The sequence below is a fragment of the Macrobrachium nipponense genome, chromosome 37 (genome assembly GCF_015104395.2).
Source record: "Macrobrachium nipponense isolate FS-2020 chromosome 37, ASM1510439v2, whole genome shotgun sequence".
Taxonomy (NCBI): Eukaryota; Metazoa; Arthropoda; class Malacostraca; order Decapoda; family Palaemonidae; genus Macrobrachium; species Macrobrachium nipponense.
In genome coordinates, this window is record NC_061097.1 from 32,302,854 (window position 1) to 32,324,238 (window position 21,385).

The 21,385-nt window shown below is 40.4% G+C and overlaps 1 protein-coding gene across 1 annotated transcript in view; it reads left to right on the forward strand.

Annotated features, from left to right (window-relative positions):
• The window catches only part of LOC135209089 (transducin beta-like protein 2), a 76,419-nt gene that overhangs the window by 46,776 nt on the left and 8,258 nt on the right, over positions 1–21,385 (forward strand). The window contains exons 3-6 of the mRNA XM_064241682.1: positions 1,488–1,711; positions 2,396–2,585; positions 3,153–3,338; positions 13,179–13,364. Of these exons, the coding sequence (XP_064097752.1) occupies positions 1,488–1,711; positions 2,396–2,585; positions 3,153–3,338; positions 13,179–13,364 (786 nt within the window). The remainder of the gene's footprint in view (positions 1–1,487; positions 1,712–2,395; positions 2,586–3,152; positions 3,339–13,178; positions 13,365–21,385) is intronic.

The window sequence follows — 21,385 nt, forward strand, 5'->3', positions numbered from 1 at the left end:
TAATATTAAAATGCAGGTGACATCAGTGCCTTGAAAACAACCAAACTGTCTGTGTGATTTGCTGACATGTTATCTTTAGATCTCAAATGTTAGAGCTACAGGAGGTGACAGGAGTCGGCCTTCCCTTTCTTATTTACTTAAAATGGAGGTTGACATTTCCAGGGGGGAAATCAATGCCGGTCATGCTTTCTAGACAGAATTCCTCCTGCTTAATGACTTCATTAAGTCTCCCTTTAAAGATGCAAGTTTTTATGTTCTTTAGGAACAAATCTCAAAGAAGAAATGGTGTGCTACTACTACCCATCCAAAGGAAAGTGACAGATGTTTGGTACTCATGACTCATCATGAAGGAGAACCCTGTTGCAATCTCTGTCTTCTAGCTATGATGCATCACATCAAGGAGAGCATTTTGTTTTTAAACTTGGTGTAGCATCGATAGCACCTCAGGCCAGCTGAGTCATGACATCAATGGTGCTTTCAGTACAATCTAAACTGGATAGTAAAGCTGTCAACACTGACAGCTCATCTGAGATGTAAAAGTTTGCATTAGCAGTATACAGGGAATTAGGTCAGTTCCTTTGCTGGAATCTTTATACCTCAGTATACTGAAGGAGGTCATCTTTGTTGGTTGGGTGACTCCATGCTAGTTTAAGCCAGCTTAGTCCAAAGTTAAACCAATGAATGTCGGAGTCTTAACTGAGTGGTCCAGTTAGTGTTGATTATTGATTAAAGTATTATTATTAGGTTTTCAGCCAATAGTTGTTGTAAATAATTATCGTCTGCATTTGTATGATTACTGCCCATACCTCAAAGGTGTTCTGCCTCCACTTTGGTAAACTTGTAAAGCCCGACAAGGCACCTTTTCCCACACCCTCTAAATGATTGGTCTTTGGAGTGTTTGGCTCACCAGCCATGTCTTTCCTTCTGAGACAAGTTTTGGGAATCTCCTTCAGCTCCTATTTTCCCTGACTATCCAGAGGCAGGTCTGTCATTTCCTTGTGGATCAAGATTTGACTCTCAAAATATGAATAAAAAAAATTAATACTTTCAACCATTGTATGAGAGCTGTACATTTAGCTTAGCAGTCTGGTTCAACATAATTTCATCGAATTTCATAGTGTGTGATATTTAATGGGTCGAATATTGTGGGTAATTTTGTATGTAGTGGTGTTTAGTAATAATTGTTAATCAATTTTTTGTTTATCCTGGTGTGAAATTTCTTGGTAGGTATATTGCATTTTGTTACATTTTAAAGTACAGCATATATATATAATAACTAGTGTAAAGTGTGCCTTGAGTAGTCAAGTTGAATAGTATGCCTTACCATATGAAAAACAAAATTGCACACATCAGCAGCTTTTTGTTTTCTCCGAGACATGACATTTCAAAATTTTATCTTTGGTTTTTAAGTGATGGAATTGATTTGCGAGAGAATTTTGCCATTCTATTGTACAGTTGTTCCTGTAGGTCATTCCTTTCGTGCACAGATCGAACCGTGCTGATCTGGTCAACCAAAGACTTTGGCCTACCATCACACAAGTCAATTCGTGGGAACATTGAGTTCGACTATGCCTCACTAGTGTGCTGGAGTCCAGACACCAAAGCCTTTATTATTCACAAACAATCAGCAAATGCCATTGAGGTCTACAAAGTGTCCAAAAGACCTGACGGGACTGTGGGAAACCCACAGGTGGCTCTTACTTTTCCACAGGTAAGATGTCTGCTGTACTTTTATCATACATTGTATCTCTAATTAGATATCATTATAAGTCAAGTGCTCCCCTCCTGTTAGGCTTGCACCTTTCATTTAGGTCTAGTAACTGTTTTACATCTAGTGCAATGTTATACTCAATTTTGCCTTTGGTATATTTTTGTTTTGGATACAGAAATATCAACATAAATATACTTTGTTAATATGTTTTATCTTTATTTTTACCTTTGTGGTGAGGGGTGGATGATGTTTTAAAAGTTACCTCTGAATTGTAATGCAGCTTTGTTATTGGTGACAATGCAGCTGCCAGGTACCAGTACTTAAATTGCTATGTGATAATTTCATTTTAACTACGTTAATGCTAATAGCTACTCTGGATTTATTCTTTTTATAGTACATATATCTCTGTTCATATTCACTCTCTTCCATTTGACTATTCCACCCTCTCCTAGCAATTATTTCATAGTGCAGCTGCAAAGTTTAAACCTCTTTACGTACTTTCTACTATTTCCCTTTCAGTGCTGAATGACATTGGTCCCAGCTCTTGGCCTTTGGCATAAATTATTTATTCCATTCCATTTTCTTTCAACTTTCAAATCTCGACAATCTTTCTGTCTCATTAGCCTCCTTAATCCCCTCTCAAAGAAGAAAGATAGGATATTGATAGTTTGCGCTTTCTTTCAGCACAATAACATCGCAGATGTCATTGCTCTTGACATTGATATTAGCGGCAGGTTTATTATGTCCTGCAACAATAAAAATGAGCTTATCATATGGACCCTGAAAGGAGAAATTCTACAAACAGTCGATCCACGTCACGGAGACACGTACTCTGCTATCCTTTCCCCTTGCGGACGTTTCATCGCTACAACAGGTAGGTCTTATGGATTTGTGTACATTCGTACATTGTGTGCTTGCTGTTTATGATTTTTTATATTTTAGCTATGATACAAATGAGTAAATAGCTGCTGATTTCTGCAGGATTATAATATTTCAAACATTTTAGACTGCAAGATTCAGCAGTTTTCAAAATCCTAACCAGTGTTATTGCTTTATAGAAAAAAAAAATAGCGAGTTTTGCATTACTGTGCTCACTGCAAAAACATCAGCCAAAAGGGTTGCTTTTCCTGTCTAGTGTGTGGGTGTTATTCTAGAAATCTTTGTGGTATTTTAAAAAAAATTTATTTATTAAATTATATATCCATTTGATATAATCAATCTTGTATTTTTAGTGCTGTTCCTTTTCTTGTCAGAATTAAAAAGATTGCTTATGTTCAAGAAGACTTATTACATTCAGACCTGATCTTCATGAGAAGGTTTATATTTTTACCGGGCATATTTCCTGAGGGTATCAGTATTTCAGCATTACCTTATCAAAGCTTGTTGAACTTCTGTTGGACTACACGCTTCAGTATACTCTTCATCTCTGCACAACTTTCAGGCTTTACCCCAGACGTGAAGGTTTGGCACGTGAAGTATAGCAAGGAAGGCAACTTTGAAGGCGTCAAAAGAGCTTTTGACCTGACTGGTCACAATGCAGGAATATACAGCTGCGGCATCAACAGCGACTCAACGCGAATGGTGTCGGTTTCCAAAGATGGCACCTGGAAGCTTTTTGACACAGATAGTTAGTAGCCTTTGTATTTATTTTTCAAGTAATAAGTTTACTGAGTTATTACATACCTGTAATTGATGCTGTACTATTTAAAAAAAGCTCTTTAGGAATTGCACGTGAAGTATTTTGTTTGATGAAAGAAAAAAGTTTTGATGAGTAGTACTTTTTTTTCATGCCTTTTGTAGTAATGGATAAGGTATTAAATGTTTGGTAATGCATTTTAAGGTAACAAATTAAGGTCCACATTTGGACAGTTTTACCCCCCTCTACACAACACTACAGTAAATAAGTTGAGCATTCAAGTGTATGAGCATTTTAACATAACAGTTTGTATATGATTTAACACAGTAGATTTCCATCTGAAAAGTATCTGTCAAATGTAAAGTAAGATGCATAATTTAGCATTATGAAAGAACAAAATTAGTAAATATAATATTTAATAGCAGTAAAGGTAACAGGAAAAGATGGAGAAACATTTTTGACACAGATAGTTAGTAGCCTTTGTATTTATTTTCAAGTAATAAGTTTACTGAGTTATTACATACCTGTAATTGATGCAGTACTATTTAAAAAAGCTCTTTAGGAATTGCACGTGAAGCATTGTTTGATGAAAGAAAAAAGGGATTTTGACGTAAGGAAAAATCTATTTCTGGGCGATTGGCTCGTGTCGCCAGCGAAATATCCTTTAATCTATTATTTCTAGGGTAAATGTACTAACACATACCAGAGAATAAATAAAATAAAGAAAAAGGTCAGTATAACTGACTCGCTCACCCTCCAAGAGGGTGTCGGTATGAACACTAGGCGAGTGAGACCACTACCACGAGCCAAAAACCAATAGAAATCTCCCACAACAAAAACCCTCCATGAGGAGAGCCGACCCACAGAGTGAGCAGCTCGTACTACTACTACTCCATCCCATGCTGCCGACTGCTGCGCCTCTGGTGGCCATCCTGAAGTTAGCAGACAATCTTGGGCGAAGGGATGGGTAGGGTGGGATTTCGCTGGCGACACGAGCCAATCGCCCAGAAATAGATTTTTCCTTACGTCAAAATCCCTTTTCTGGGCTCAGCTCGTGTCGCTGCGCGAAATCGTACCAGAGAAATAGCACAAGATTGTAAACAAAAGTAATAAAATAAATAAGAATAGGTCTCAAATAAAAAATAAAGTAAATATAAAAAAGAATATAATTGCTAAAAAGATACAAATACACAGTGATACAAAATAGAAATATGCTTAAATTACCCTTAATTCTAAACATGTTTCTTATCATAAGGTAATTTACATATGTACAGAGGTAAATGGCTTACATGTAACAAAATGGTATCTGTGTAAAGGCATGTATCAAAATATAATAGCAATTAGAGTAGTCAAATGAACAAATTAAACAACAATGATAATATATATGGAATGCATATGACTTAATATACAAAACCCGTAACCATTATAAATGAGATGTATCCCCTAGCATAAAAATAAGGGGTAACATCCATGAGATCAAAATCCATAATCATCTGTGAGTGTCCCTAGCAAAAACTAAGGGGCACCCACTACATCATCATAAAAGCAGCTAAGACACCAGGTGAATGTAAATGGAACACGGTAGGAATAGACGAACTGTTGGGTGAAGCAGGTAGAAAGGAGGACTGAATCTTCTACTACGAATTAACTAGAATCAGGGGAAACTATGTTTCCCGCTGCTACTGCTGAAAATTTCAGAGCTTCCAAGGACTTAAGGTAATGGCGTTTGAACACTGTCGGCGATTTCCACCCGGTATACTTTTTCAACTCATCGAAGTTCATGTGTTGGAAATAATTAATTGAGGTGGCTACTGCCCTAACATCATGTGCTTTCGGGAAAGAGTCAGGATTGGCTTGCTTAATAAAGTACAGGATTTGCTGCCTGATGCCTTTAATGGATAAAGTACCACCTTTTTCCCTCTTAAAAAAAGAGGGGACCCGATGAGGATGAGGAGGTCCTGGACAGAAAGGCTCGTAAGGTTGTAACTGGGCAAAGAGATACATCTTGTGGAAGGGGTAGTACCTTCCAAGGTTCCCACCTCATCAAAGGATCTTCATTCTTTGCTAAAAAGCTACGTTCCGGAGAAAGTAGTACTTCTTCCCCTGTGGGAAGGAATTGAATATGATCCGGATCTCTGGATAAAGCCGACAGTTCTGAAATTCTTGCTCCTGAAGCTAAGCTTAATAAAAACAGGGTTTTCCTTAAGAGCATTATAAACGAGCATGTGTCATTGTCGGTTTCTGAAGCCAGTTTTAGAACATCGTTTAAGAACCATGAAACTGACGTAGGCCTTACAGAAGGTCTAAGTCTAGCACATGCCTTAGGAATAGACGAGAAGTAGGAATCCGTCAAGTCTATGTTGAACCCAAATTGAAATATCTTTTTCAAGGCTGACTTGTTTGTCGTAATCGTGCTAGCTGCTAAACCTTTTTCAAATAAGGATCTGAAAAAGGATATAGCTGAATTAACTGTCATGATTCTAATATCAGATTCTCTCAGGAAGATTGCTAACTTTTTGACAGCAGCATCGTACTGTCTCAAAGTTGAATCCCTTTTATCGGATTCCAAGAAGAGAATATTCTGAGGGTCAATATTCGCATCTCTTTTTTGCCGCAAACTTCATGAAATCCATAAAGTTAGGGTTTTGAGAATCCCTGAGGAAGCGAACACAGTCTTCGTTTGTACTGACTGGGAGAGCTTGGGATTGGGGATCCGAAGAGGACGAAGGCCAGCTCCAGAATTAGGGGATACCAATTGCTCTTCGGCCAGTCTGGGGCTACTAGAGCCACTTGACCCTTGAACGTCCTGAGTTTGTTTAAAACTTTCATAAGAAGATTCACTGGGGGAAAGACATAAATCTTCTTCCAGTTGTTCCAGTCTAGAGCCAGGGCGTCCGTGGCATAGGCAGAGGGTCCAGGTTGGGGGCTACATAACAGGGAAGTTTGTGATTCGCTTGAGATGCGAAGAGATCCACCTGTAGCCCTGGGACTCTTTGAAGGATCCATTGGAACGAACTGTTGTCCAGTGACCATTCCGACTCTAGGGGCACTGATCGGGATAACGCGTCTGCTATGACGTTTCTCACTCCAGCTATGTGAGTGGAGGAGAGATGCCAACTGAACTTGTCTGCCAGGGAGAAGATGGCTACCATCACATGATTTAGATGACGTGACTTGAGCCTCCTCTGTTTATACAATGTACTACCACTGCGCTGTCCAGAACTAGCTTTATGTGGGAGTACTTTGGTGGGCGCAACCTTTTTAGAGTCAAGAACACTGCCATTGCCTCCAGTACGTTTATATGGAACTGACTGAACTGAGGTGACCAAGTTCCTTGAACCTTTTGGACCTGTGAATACCCTCCCCAACCGCTTAAGGACGCGTCTGTGTGGATGGTAATCCCTGGTGGAGGGAACTGAAGGGGTACTGACACTGACAAATTCTTGACTTTCGCCCACGGCCGAAGACGATTCTTTAGAATCAGAGGGACTGAGGATAGTTTGCCCATGGCCCTGGCCCTGACATTTGCTCGTGAGCGCCAGATTCTGGTTAGGTCTTTCAGTTTGGCTTTCATTAAGACGTTCGTCACTGATGCAAACTGGAGAGAACCCAGGATCCTCTCCTGAGCTCTCCTTGACGCCAGTTTGTGACTTAGAAATTGCTTGACTGACTACGCTATTTCTTTCCTTTTGGTTGATGGAATCGACAGAGTATGGGAGGATAGATTCCATTGAATGCCCAGCCACTGAAAGTCTGACTCTGGAGTGAGTCTTGACTTGGTCCTGTTTATCTTGAAGCCTAGATATTCCAGGACTGAATCACTTTCAGTGTAGCTCTGTTGCATTCCTCGACTGTTGAAGCCCAGATCAACCAATCGTCGAGATACGCTACTACCATAATCCCTTGTGATCTGAGTTGTTGCACTACCGCTTCCGCTAGTTTCGTGAACACCCTGGGTGCCACGTTGAGTCCGAAGGGAACTACCTTGAAGGAGAATGCCCTGGTCTCCTATCTTGAAACCCAGATACGGACGGAAGTGTCTTGCAATAGGGATATGATAGTAGGCGTCTGTAAGATCGATAGAGGTGGTGACGGCCCCACGGGGAAGTAAGGTCCGCACCTGTGAGATCGTGAGCATCTTGAACTTGTCGCAGGGCGGATGGCTAAGTTTAAGCGGGACAAGTCTAGAATTACCCTTCTTTTTTGTGAGCCTTTCTTTGGCACGCTGAACAAGCGACCTTGAAATTTTAATTTCTTGACTCTCGCTATAGCTCCTTTCTGAAGGAGGTCCTCTGCGTACTCTGTCAAATTCTTGGAAGGAAGTTGACGGAAAGGTCTGGATGGAGGTGGGTTCGTCAAACCAGCTCCAACCCAGGCCTTTTGACACTATGCTCTGAGCCCATTCGCTGAAGTTCCACCGGTGGCGAAAGTGAAACAGCCTCCCTCCTACCTGAAGTTCTTCATTGGTTCTGGTAACCGCCTCGGCCTCCTCTGAAGTGCTTTCCCCTGTTAAAGGGGCCTCCCGATCCTCTCCCACGAAAGGAACGCTTACCTCTGCCTCCCTTACCCGAGCGGTCATACTTCTGTGAAGCTTGACTCTCGAAGGCTTGATTGTAAGCTGGAGAGATGGCGTAAGAGGTGGAGGGCTGAGGCTGAGGGGATATCACATAAATTGGCTGTGATTGAGCCTTAGAGGCGGAAGGTTGGGCTGTTTGCACTAAGGGCACCGCGGATGGAACTTGCTGAGGAAAGCGTGGTTCTGTCTGCTTTTCTGGTAAGGATGGAAACGCCTAGGTTTCCTCTGTCCCTTACCTTTAGGTGTTAGGTCTTGTCTCCTCTTAGCCGTAAGGCCCCAACGGTCCTTAAGGCTCTGGTTCAGCCTCGTAGCCTCTGACTGGACTTCCTTCACCATAGCTTCTGGGAAGAGATCTGCTCCCCAGATGTTAGACGAGAGTAACCTATTCGGCTCATGTCGAATGGTTGCCTCTTGTAGGACATGCTTCCTACAATTCGTTCTAGCAGTGGCAAACTCAAACATATCCGACTGTACCGTTTGAGTCAGGGCTTTGGGGTCATGAGCTTAAAAAGCGGTTCTGAGCCATAAGCTATGGTTGCTACCTCGGACATAGCCATAGAGTTAATTGATCTGGCTAATCGCGATTTCGCGTCAAATTCAGCCTGAATAAGGCCATCTGGAGCCTGGGTAGCTTTTCACCAAACTGCTCCATAGCACAGTCCGGTTTGAGTTTGCCAGGCTGAGAAGGTGTTTGGCAAGTCCTCCCACAATTCTCCGGCTGAGGGGAGCAACGGAGATGTGGGATCTGCTTCCTTCAATTGAGGCATGGGTTCCCCCTTCTGGGCCGCTGGGATGGTAGACCTCGCGATCTTTGTCAGGAACGGGAGCGGGGTACTCTCATCCATTGTGAAAATGGTAAAGGGACTCTTGAAAGGTTGTATCCTGGTATTAGAACAATCCATGTCCTCTAAACATCTGAGCCATTCTCTCTGAGCCTGGTCTCGTGAATAGAGGACTGTCTCCTTTGGTACCCTATCATCCCGAACCATGGCTGAAGTGTAAGCCTTGCGTAGCCTATGAACGGAGGCTGGAGGTCTTCCGGGAAGAACTCGAAGTCCTCTATCCTTCGAGTTCCGAATTCCGGTATGGAAATGAGACCGTCTTGGAAGGGGGCGTATGACGCTACTCTCCATGGATTGTTCATCGAGAACGGAGGTAGCGAGTCATACGGAGGAAGCTGAGTTCCACTCGTATTGGAAAGTGGAGGAGAGGCTAGAGGGGCTTCTCTCAGTCCGGCTTATAATGGAGTCTTGGGAAGTAATCCTATCCGACAGACGAGAGATCATTTGTTCCATGCTACTCTTTAGGGACCCAACCAGGTCGCCCACCTGTTGCAACAGGCCAGCATTGGAGTCCAAGCGGCAGCTGCTGCGGAGGTGGAGGGGCTCTGAATCGGAACCAAGGGTAGCGGAACTGGTGACTCTGCCGGGGTGCGAGATCTCTCTCTGGAGGATTTACTCCTCGAGGACTTAGAGCCGGAGCTAGAAGCTTTAGACCTGTCTGCTCCGGGATTCGCAGCCGGAGACTTACGTGAGGAGGATGACGCCGAAGTCGACTTCTTAGACGACGACGACGACTTAGTCAAGGATTTCACTGCTTGACCCTTGACCTTAGGTCTAACCGAAGCGTCAGGAGGAGTATATAATTCATCACCTGTAAAGCTTCTTGGAAGGATGGAGAGGTTGCAGGAGTTAGAAGAAACAGTTACACCCAAGGGTGACCCTTGGGTGTCCACCCTACTTACCTCGACCAACAGGTCGTCTACACCTACCATAGGTTCCACATTAATATCTAGAGTCGCGACGTCCGTGGAGATATCCTGGTCTGGATCAGTTAATGAGGCAGCCAGCTGTTGTTGGATGAAGGCGATAGTAGGGGCGCCTCTACTGGGTCGACGTATCCTGTCGCCTTGCCTCCGGGGAAGATTAACAGCGCCAACCGCTTCTCCAAGATGTAGGGCATACCCTTGGCGGCGTTCTTCCCAAAACCGCCGACCCAGGCCCGCAGGGTTGCCAGTGCGGTATCCTTCACTGCCGGCGCCTGGAAGAGAGGGCGTAGATTAGATTAAGAATCACTTAAAACTAAAACTTAAAATATAACTTACTTAGATGCCTTAAGTTAAAGTGGATGATGAAAACTTAAGCACTAAAACAGAAGCGGAGCAGCTACCGGAGATGGGATACTCACCCCTTCTAAAAGCTGGCTCACCAGATCGTAAACATATGGTACACGTCTCATGGTACCAGACCTGGATGTCCCGTGCAGCGTCGCGCATGGAGCATGGGACCGGCAAACTTCGTGTCCACATGGGTCCTGAAGTGTGGCGGCGCATCCCGGATGCTCACAGTTGGTGGCCTGTAAGTGGGAAGATACATGAGTATCTTAAAGAATAACACTTACAGGCTAAAGGACAGAAGAACTCCGTTGCATGCCGGAGCTCGGAAAAAATTTGGGCATAACCCCCCCCTTGCCTCGCCTGAATAGGCTATAATCCCGGAGATATCCGGTAAGACATGTAAGGGAGGGGGGAAAAGGTTTAAGGTACTTAAGATAAACTTATAGTTAATCTAATAACGCTTAAACCTAAAACTCAAACGAACCGGACCAAGTCCAGTGCGTAGCGGAGTTTAGTAACTCAGCAATGCGGTAAGGTTAGCAGGGACCCACTGTATGTTCCGGTCCACTCTACTGGGTGGACTAACATCTTCCCGCTGGATGCCAGGACTCCGATCAGGAAAGGAGTCCTAGCAAGGTCGGGAAGAGCGAGGAGACATACAGGCTCGAGCGAACCGGAGCGACAAGGAAGCAACGGATGGGGGGAAACAGGCCAGTACCCCACCCCAACCACATTCAACCACCGGGCCGGAACCTGAGAAGCCGGACAGAGGTCGGCGTCCAGTCTGGGGTTCTGTCCCACGTCTCCCTGGCCCCTCCGCCTGGGGGGAGAGAGGGAGGCATGCTCGGGTATGTGGAGCGAGCGTGGGCAGACCGACCCACCCTCCCCCGACTCTATGGAAGAGCGGGAGGAGGGGGCAAGGGGGTGGGACTGGGCAGCGTCTGGCTGTCTCGTGATCGCGTAGTGACCACGAGGCGGTAAGACCAAAATAAGACAACTAAGCCTAGGACCAACCAACTGATCAGAGAGATGCTATCGGGAAGCAACTGAACTGAAAAGCGGTAGCATGGAGACCTACTGGGCCAAAACCGACTGATCAGAGAGATGCTATAGGGAAGCAACCGAACTGATGAGCGGTAGCATAGGCTCAAGGAGCCAGGACCTAGGCTAAGCCAGACGCCTAACTAACCTAGCCACAACAAAATACATGTTATAATAAAATAAAATAAAAGAAAGAAAACAATATAGTAGGAGAAAAAATCCAGGAGTGTACGACTAACCCGAAGGAAAGTCTACCACTCAAAGCTAGTCAGAGGCCGATACTAAGAGCCGGGACTAGGGTCTGGAAAGAAGAAGCCTACATAAGGTAAAAGACATGCATGCATGACAAACCTGAGTAGACAGTACCCTAAGTAAAATGGATAATAAATATAGAGCGTATATAGATAAGGGGATGTTCTAGGTATGGGAGACCGAGAACGAACCCACCACGCGGCAGAACCATGCTGCCATGCTTCCGACCCCGAGTTCGTATTTATACCTAAAAAAACGGCAAATACTGACTGAGGGCCGGAAAAAACCAACTAACCATAAATACTGAGTACTTAACTTAGCTGCTGCAATAGCTGCACGCTCCATCATAGATAAATCCAACGAAAGGGCACAAAAAACACAGAGAGAAAAATATCACGTGTGACTCGTGTGCGCTAACTGAAAAGGATGGCCACCAGAGGCGCAGCAGTCGGCAGCATGGGATGGAGTAGTAGTAGTACGAGCTGCTCACTCTGTGGGTCGGCTCTCCTCATGGAGGGTTTTTGTTGTGGGAGATTTCTATTGGTTTTTGGCTCGTGGTAGTGGTCTCACTCGCCTAGTGTTCATACCGACACCCTCTTGGAGGGTGAGCGAGTCAGTTATACTGACCTTTTTCTTTATTTTATTTATTCTCTGGTATGTGTTAGTACATTTACCCTAGAAATAATAGATTAAAGGATATTTCGCGCAGCGACACGAGCTGAGCCCAGAAAAGTTTTGATGAATAGTACTTTTTTTTTTGTTATGATGAAGGGTCCACAATAATACAAAGTGTAAAAAGTCTGTGTATAATTTTGAAGACTTTACAGAAAGCTTTCGAACCCTTCCCTGGGTTCATCTTCAGTCCAAATGAAGAATACGTTACGACAAGTTAACGAGCTAACGACCGTTATCAACGATCTTCAACGTCTCTTGTTTTTTAAATTTACCTCTGTACTTGTCGTAACGTATTCTTCATTTGGACTGAAGATGAACCCAGGGAAGGGTTCGAAAGCTTTCTGTAAAGTCTTCAAAATTATACACAGACTTTTTACACTTTGTATTATTGTGGACCCTTCAGAACATTATATATACTCTCGTGATAGAGAGTTTTTCCACAATAGTACTCTTTTTATGCCTTTTGTAGCTATGGATAAGGTATTAAATGTTTGGTAAGGCATTTTAAAATAACAAATTAAGGCCCACATATGAACAGTTTTACCCCCTCTACATAAGCACTACAGTAAATGAGTTGTGCATTCAAGTGTATGAGCATTTTAACATAACAGTTTGTATATGATTTAACACAGTAGATTTCCATCTGAAAAGTATGTGTCAAATGTAAAGTAAGATGTATAATTTAGCATTATGAAAGGACAAAATTAGTAAATATAATATTTAATAGCTGTAAATGTAATAGAAAAAGATGGAGAAACATTTTTACTAAAAATTTTAATCTAATTGGTTTAATATACATAGTACTTATGATGATGTGTTGAAAGTGTTAATTATAATGTATTCTTGGATTCTTAAATTATAATGTATTCTTGGAGTCTTATCTGAATAGCCTTTTTTTTTCATTTAATTTTAATGTCATATTAGTTCAAGAACACAGGAAACCTATGCTGTTTAGGCCTATAATAAAAGATGATACATTTCATTTCTGGGGTACTCTTACATATGTAATGGACTGTATATGTCTAGTTAATTATTGTTATTCAATATTTTTCATAAGAATAATAATTCTTAATTAATTCAACAGTTGAATTATAGAACTTTTTATCCATGTCTGTATAATTCAATCTTTTTTTCCACATAAAATAGTGCACATTTTTCATTATTCCAACAGTTGAATTTGAGAAAGGCCAGCAACCATATTTACTGCTGACTGGCGACTATGACACAAAAACGCAGCCAGGAATCATCCGCCTCTCGCCCGATGGTCGAACCATTGCAATTGCATGTGGCAACAATTTGACATTTTATTCTGCCGTGACGGGAGAGAAACTCAGTTTCATACCTAGCATATACACAGGTAATGTAGTATTTCTTCAAGGTGTAACAGGAAGAAAACCTCAGTTGCATTAGGAATCCTTTTTTTCTTTTTTTAGAGAGGGTGGAAAGTCAGATGGAAGAAAAATATGAAGGGAGGTACAATAAAAGGAATGAAAGGTTGCATCCAGGGGCCAAAGAATTGGCGCAAGGATCTTTACTTACTGCCTACATTGCACCACATGAGGTACACTGATGGCACTACACCCCTATGGAGTTTCACCTTGTGTGGGTGGTGCCTTCACTGCAGGACATGGAATGGAATGGAATATGAAATTTAGGCTTGAAGCCAAGCACTGGAATCCATAGGGATTATTCAGTGCTATAATGAAACTGGTTTGACATGAATATTTATGTTGATGATTTTATGAACTAAATAAATACAGGCGATTTTAAAATTATGATAAAACGGATATCCGTCATAAAAATTATATCTTCGCATTTCGTGAGTGCAAACAAGAGTAAAAAACTTATACATACATATACCATACACATACTCATATTCATATAAGTATGCTTATATAAACAACTTTAGTGTATACACTACACTTTGCAACGTACCGGGCGGTCAATATTAAATTTCATTAAAAAGGTTAATGTCTCTAAGGAATCCAACAATTCTATTAACAGCTACATCCGGACCAAGCAGTTCTACTATATTCCTGCCCACTAACCGATGTCTCTGTCGTGCCGCAGAATACCTATGGCAATGGCATATAATGTGTTCCACAGTAAGAGGAGAGTCACACTGCATACAGACTGGTGCAGGTACCCCCTCCAACGGGAATCGGTGGGTCAATCGAGTATGGCCAATTCTTAGACGACATAATACAGTTTCTACCCTACGATTTTGTTGGAAACCAGAGGGCCAATGTTCAATACTTTGTTGGATCTTCTTGTACTTTTTATTGTTGGTCAGATGGGGAGACTACCAACGTGCTTGCCATTTATTTTTAACATATGAACGAATAGTCCATTTCATGTCAGTGGAAGGAATATGGTGGAAGAGAATGTCTTCTTTATTAATGACTTCTCTTGCTTCATGGTCAGCAAGTTCGTTACCTGCAATACCCACATGGGAAGGAACCCAGCAAAACTGGACAGATTTGAATTTGGAAGCAAGCCTATATAACCATTCTTGAATACGTTGAACAATTGGATGTTTAGGGTTATACTGCTGAATGGCCATGAGTGCACTATAAGAATCTGAGTAAATGGTGAAATTATTACCCTGTAGAGTAGAAGCAATCTCAAGAGATTTGGCTAATGCAGTTAATTCAGCTGTAAAAATGGATGCATTATTTGAAAGTCTGCCCACATACGAGTTATTACTATGAACAACAGCACAACCAACACCACTTGATGTCTTTGATCCATCAGTAAAAAGTTTAACAGAACCTGAATGCTTTCAGTCATGATCAAGAAAACAAGACTTCACTTCTTGGACATTAACAGATTTTTTAACCACAGTTTTTTTACAGACCGATGGTTCTGGGGTCAACCAAGGAGGCAGCTTAGAGCAATGTATTGCCTTAATTTTTTGGTCTTTAATAGGCACACTGTCAGCTGCAGCATTAATTCTCACATGAAAAGGCTTGGATGCTCTAGCATTTGCAAACTGCTGTGAATTGTTTTGGTTAAGGATAAATGCTGCCGGGTTTTCTGGGGAACCTCTTAGTTTGAACATATACCGCAGTCCCAGTTCCTCTCGACGTAAGTCTAGAGGGAGCTCTTCTGTGTCGGTATATAAGCTTTCAACTGGAGATGTTTTGAATGCTCCAGAACATATTCTCAGACCAGCATGATGAACTACATCCAACTCCTTAAGCTTGCTTGCACTTGCTGAAGAGTAGACTTGGCAACCATACTCAAGCTTTGATTTACATAAAGAGTCATATAACCGTAAAAGTGACCTCTTATCAGCACCCCAATGAAAACCTGAAACTACTTTTAAAATGTTAAGGGACTTCTTCACCTTAATTTTCAAAGTCAATATGACTACCCCATGTTAGTTTCTTATCAAAAATCATTCCTAAAAACTTCACTTCCTCCTCATATGGTATTAGTGTGTCTCTCAACCTAATATTTGGGATGGTTTCCTTTCGGGTACACCTAGTAAAACGAACTGCCACAATTTTATTAGGGGAGAATCGAAAGCCATTGTCATCAGCCCAATTGCTGATTGCATCAACTGACTTTTGCAGAAAATTACAAGCTGCAATAGCATCATAACTAGTGACATAAATAGCAAGGTCATCCACAAACAAAGATGTCTTTACTGGAGGAGACACACATTCAACAATGCTATTTATAGCCACAGCAAATAAAGTGATACTTGACACACTGCCTTGTGGGTCACCCTCCTCTAGCTCAAAAGCATTAGACAAGGTGTTTCCAATTCTTACTTTAATGAGTCTATCACTTAGAAATGACCTGATGAAATTTAACATATTACCTCGTATTCCCATGTCATGAAGCTGCTTAATTATACCAAAACGCCAAGTAGTGTCATAAGCTTTTTCAAGGTCGAAGAAGACTCCTATAGTCTGACAGCGTTTTGAGAAACCTTGCTGAATTTGGGTTGATAATCTTATTAGTGGGTCCAGAGTGGAACGATTTCTCCTGAATCCAAATTAGACAGATGATAATAAACCATTTTTTTCTAGATGCCACATCAATCTAGAATTCACCATTTTCTCAAACAATTTGCATACACAACTTGTAAGAGATATTGGCCGATAGCTTGTAGGAAGATGAGGATCTTTCAATGGTTTCTTTATGGGAACAATGATTGCAATCTTCCAAGAAGGGGGGAGAATACCAGTTTCCCATATTTTGTTAAAGATTTTAAGGAGATAAGATTTAGCCGATTCTGGGAGATTTTTCAGCATGCTATAAAGAATGTTATCATTCCCAGGGGATGCTGATTCAGATGATGACAGAGCATCCCTTAATTCCCTCAAAGTTAACTTGGAATTATAAGATTCACTATTTCCAGAGTTTAAATTAAGGGAAATGGCTGAATTCCTAATATTCTGGAACCGAGTTGAATAGTTCACTCGATACTTCGGAGAAATGCTCACCCAGTTTTTCAGCAACTTCATTAGGCTTGGTAACAAGGTCTCCAATGATTTTCAAACAGGGTGTTGGTGTTGGAACATACTTGCCACTTAGCTTTCTAATCTTTTTCCAGATCAATCTGGTTGGGGTCTTGGAATTTATGCCATTTATATAAAAAAGCCAGGATTCTCTTTTTGCTTTTTTAAAATATTTTCGCTGTTTTGCCATAGCTCGTTGGTAAATAGATTTTGCTGTTGCAGACTGACTGGATTTATAATGCCTGTAACATTTCCTGGTAATTTTCCTCAAATTACCACAGGTTTTATCCCACCAAGGGACAGCAGGTCTGTGTGGTTTCCCTTTGTTTTTAGGTATTGAATTTTCAGCACTATTCAATATTTCTGAGGTAAAGTACTCATAAGCCTTTATATGGCATTTGAAGGATTCAAATTCCTGGGATAGGTTAATGCCTTCTTGAAATTTTACCCAATCTGCTTCCTTTTCCTTCCATTTGATAGGACAAATCGAGGGGGCATTTCTCACAAACTTAAGATGAATGGGAAAGTGATCACTGTCATGTAGAAACTCATCTACAGACCAATTAAAATCAAGATAGAGAGAAGAAGAGCAAATACTTAAGTCTATAGCAGATGAACCACCTGTGTAGAGATTATGGTATGTCATAGTACCATCATTAAAAAGTGTAAGATCATTATTATTAACCCTCTTACGCCGAAGCCCTAAAAATCAAAACCTCTCCTGTATGCTGGCGCCGGTTTGGAGTGAGCGCGGAAGCGGAAAAAATAATTTTTTCAAAAAATCACAGCGCGCTTAGTTTTGAAGATTAAGAGTTCATTTTTGGCTCATTTTTTTGTCATTGCCTGAAGTTTAGTATGCAATCATCAGAAATGAAAAATAATATCATTATCATATGTAAATAATGCGATATATGGTAGCAAAAAAAAAAAAATTCATAGATAATTGTATTCAAATCATGCTGTGCAAAAAAACGGTCAAAGCTAACGAGTTACTTTTTTTTCGTTGTATTGTACACTAAATTTCAATCATTTTGATATATAATACATAGTAAAACAATAAAAGCAACACCGGAAAAATATTATCACAAAATGATGTAGGAATTCGTAACGTGCGGACGTAAAAAAATGTTATTTTCAAAAATTCAAAGTAATTCTAAATATTGTTCTAGAGACTTACAATTTGTTTAAAAATTAAGACAAATGATTGAATATTACGATACTGTAAGAGTTTTAGATTAGAATTGCAGATTTCGACCATTTCGGACGAGTTAAATTTGACCGAATGTCGAAATTTTTATATATATATTTTTTATATGCACATATTTTGAAGATGGAAAAACCTACAACCTTCAATTATTTTTTATTGTATTCTTCATGAATTTGCACACATTTTGATATATGAAACTCTATAAAAAGGCTAATATGAAAAGGAGCAAATATTAGAATAATGCAATGTACGTATTTCGGAGACTTGCGGCCGCGAATCGGCGCGCGGAGTGAAGGTAAATATATTTTTCAAAAATTCACCATAAATCACAATATTGTTTTAGAGACTTCAAATTTGTTTCAAAATTAAGAAAAATGACGGAATATTACTAGGCCGTAAGAGTTTTAGCTTACAATTGCGTTTTTCAACTATTTCTGTAGAGTCAAATTTGACCGAACGTGGTTTTTTTTCTTTTTATCGTGATTTATATGCAAATATTTCGAAAAAAGAGAAAAGCTACAACCTTCAATCATTTTTAGTTGTATTCTACATGAAATTGCGCACATTTTCATATATAAAACTTTATGTAACAGCTAATTTTAAATGGTGCAAACATTTCGACAATCACACAAAAAAATTCTGATTTTTTTGGAAGAGTTACCGCGCGAACGTAAGGAAAATGTTTTTTTTTTTCATAAATTCACCATAAATCGAAATATTGTGCTAGAGACTTCCAAGTCATTGCAAAATGAAGGTAAATGATTGAATATTACTAGAATATAAGAGCTTTAGCTTACAATTGCGTTTTTCGACCATTTCGGTAGAGTCAAAGTTGACCGAAAGTTGAAATTTTTGCACTTAATGTTATTTATATGAAAATATTTCGAAACTGATAAAAGCTACAACCATGGGTTGTTTTTTGTTGTATTGTGCATGAAATTGCGCACATTTCCATATATAAAACTTTATGTAACGGCAAATTTAAAAGGGTGCAAACATTAGGACAATCGCACGAAAAAATTTATCGGAAGAGTTATCGCACGAACGTAAGAAAAAAGTTTTTTCATAAATTCACCATAAATCGCAATATTGTGCTAGAGACGTCCAATTTGTTGCAAAATGAAGGCAAATGATTGAATATTACTATAATACAAGAATTTTAGCTTACAATTGCGTTTCTCGACCATTTCGGTAGAGTCAAAGTTGACCAAAGGTTGAAATTTTTGCACTTGTTATTTATATGAAAATATTTCAAAATTGATAAAAGCTACAATCATGAGTATTTTTTTGTTGTATTTTACATGACATTGCGCACATTTTCATATATAATACTTCATGTAAAGGATAATTTAAAATGGTGCAAAAATTATGTCAAAGTGACGAAATAATTTCCGAGATGTGTCACTGATACTTTTTAGTGCGATAAGAAAGAAATTCGCGCTTGCGCGCCTGCGTAACGATTGTAAACAAAACAACGCCTTGATCCATGAACTCCCAGCATCCCCCAAGGCGCATGATTCAAAAGTTTTCGGCTGGTAGGCCTATAAGTATTTTTCCGCGAATTTTAAAAAAAACTTTTTTGAGCCGACGTATGATACGTCCAATCGGCATACGGGAGACATTTTGACTCGACGTTTAATACGTCCAATCGGCGTAAGAGGGTTAACAATGTCATCAATGATCCTACCCTCTGTATCTAAAAAATCTCCACCCCAAAGTGGATTGTGAGAATTAAAATCACCAAGTAGTAAAAAAGGAGGAGGAAGATGATTGATTAATCCTTGAATGTCCCCAAGAGTGAACCTACATCTTGGGGGAAGGTAAAGAGAGCAGATTGTGATTTCACGGTCAAAAGTAGCCCGGATAGCAATTGCTTGAAGCTGGGTGTTCAGGGGAACCATAAAATGTTGCAATGCTTTAGTAATAATTATTGCAACACCTCCATGGACGCGATCCCCATCAGTGGGGTTCATTTTGTAGATTTCATAGTTTACACCTGGATTGTACACTGAATCCCCCAATTTAGTTTCTTGAAGACATACAACCCCTGGGTTATGCTCACTCAGTAATACCTTTAATATTTCTGAACGAGTCCTTAGTCCTTTACAGTTCCATTGTAAAATGTCCATTGTAAAATGTCCAGATTGAATTTATGGGACTTTATAAGAGTTTCTTTAGATTGTCTTGAGATATGTGGCTTATGATTATATTTTTTATTAGCTTTTTGATATGGAGGAGAGTGGACTTCCACTACTATTTTCTTTTTACCCAAGGAACTTGATTCCTTGGTTGTTTCAGGGGCAGGAGCATCTTCATTTTTGTTACATTTTTTATGGGGTTTGGATATCTCCACCCTTTGAGCAGGTGGAGGAGAGGATGAAGGAGTTCTCTCTCTCTTTGGCCTTCTAGTTTGTTCTTGTTCCATTACACTCCATGGGTTGCTTTCTTGCTGAAGAGATGGAATAGACACAGGGAGGATTTCATCAACTGGAGAGGAGTCTATAACAGCAGGCACATCTTTCTTGGATAGGGGTGCTTCAACCCTAGCCGGCCTGTCGCCTAGATCAGATGACTGGGTTTCAATAGTTCTAGGTTTTACTGCAGGTAGAGGTGCTTTAGTTTTCATGGGAGCTACAGAAGTTAGAGCCATAGCATAGGTCTTTGTCTGACCAATTAACTTCCTGGCGTAACTAATACTTATATGTTCAGCATTAGCTTTACATATAGCTGCCTCTTCATGTTTATATTGGCTGCACTTTTTATTGAATGGGGTATGATTCTCTTCACAGATAATACATTTTGGATGTTTCGAACAAGGACCATGTTCAGGAGCCAAGCAATTATTACAAATTTAATCGTTTTTACAGAATCTGGATGGATGGCCATATTGAAAACAGTTGCAGCATTGCAGAGGTTTGGATAAAAATGGTTTGGCTTTGACCCTTTCGTTTCCAAAAGTGATGTAAGATGGAACATCAGAGTCCTCAAATGTTAAAATGACCATATTTGCCTTTGGAACCTTTTTTACCTTCCATACAGAAGTTGGACTGATTTCTAATATTTCTCTTTCTGTCAGTTCACAAATGTCTCTATCAAATACCACTCCTTTACCATAACTAAAATTCATGTGTGGTCTAATTTCTTTTATCATATCATCTTTCTCGAATTTCTTCATTGTCAGCATGTATGACTGTGTCTTTGATTTAGCATGAATTAGGACACTGCCTTTGCCAAACCTTGAGATGTTCCCCATGTCAATACAGCCAACCTTTTTTTGGATGTATCTGCCAAATTTGTAGTAATTATAATTTTCCTCCCTAGCAGTTACTACCAACCACATTGGAGGTTTTGGTGTTCTTTCAAAAGTGTCATCGTCATTCAAATTTGGCTGAGCCACTTGTACCCATTGTGATGGTCTGTAAATATCCATATTTTTAGGGGCCCTGTCGGTCAGTGCTCCCTTGACAATCTTTTTACAAATCGTTATGTTATTGATACTGATGCTGGCTTTGAGTGCAGCTTCATGTTTTTCAAAAGTCAGCCATGCCTCCCATTTTTTCTCACTTTCATCGTAGTTCATCCTCAATTCTTCTATTTTGCCATAACTACCAAAACGAGAGCATCTCATAGTCACATTCCAAGGGAATGTGCTTTACATGCAACACCCTCAAACTATCCAGTGTGTTCCCACAATGGTTT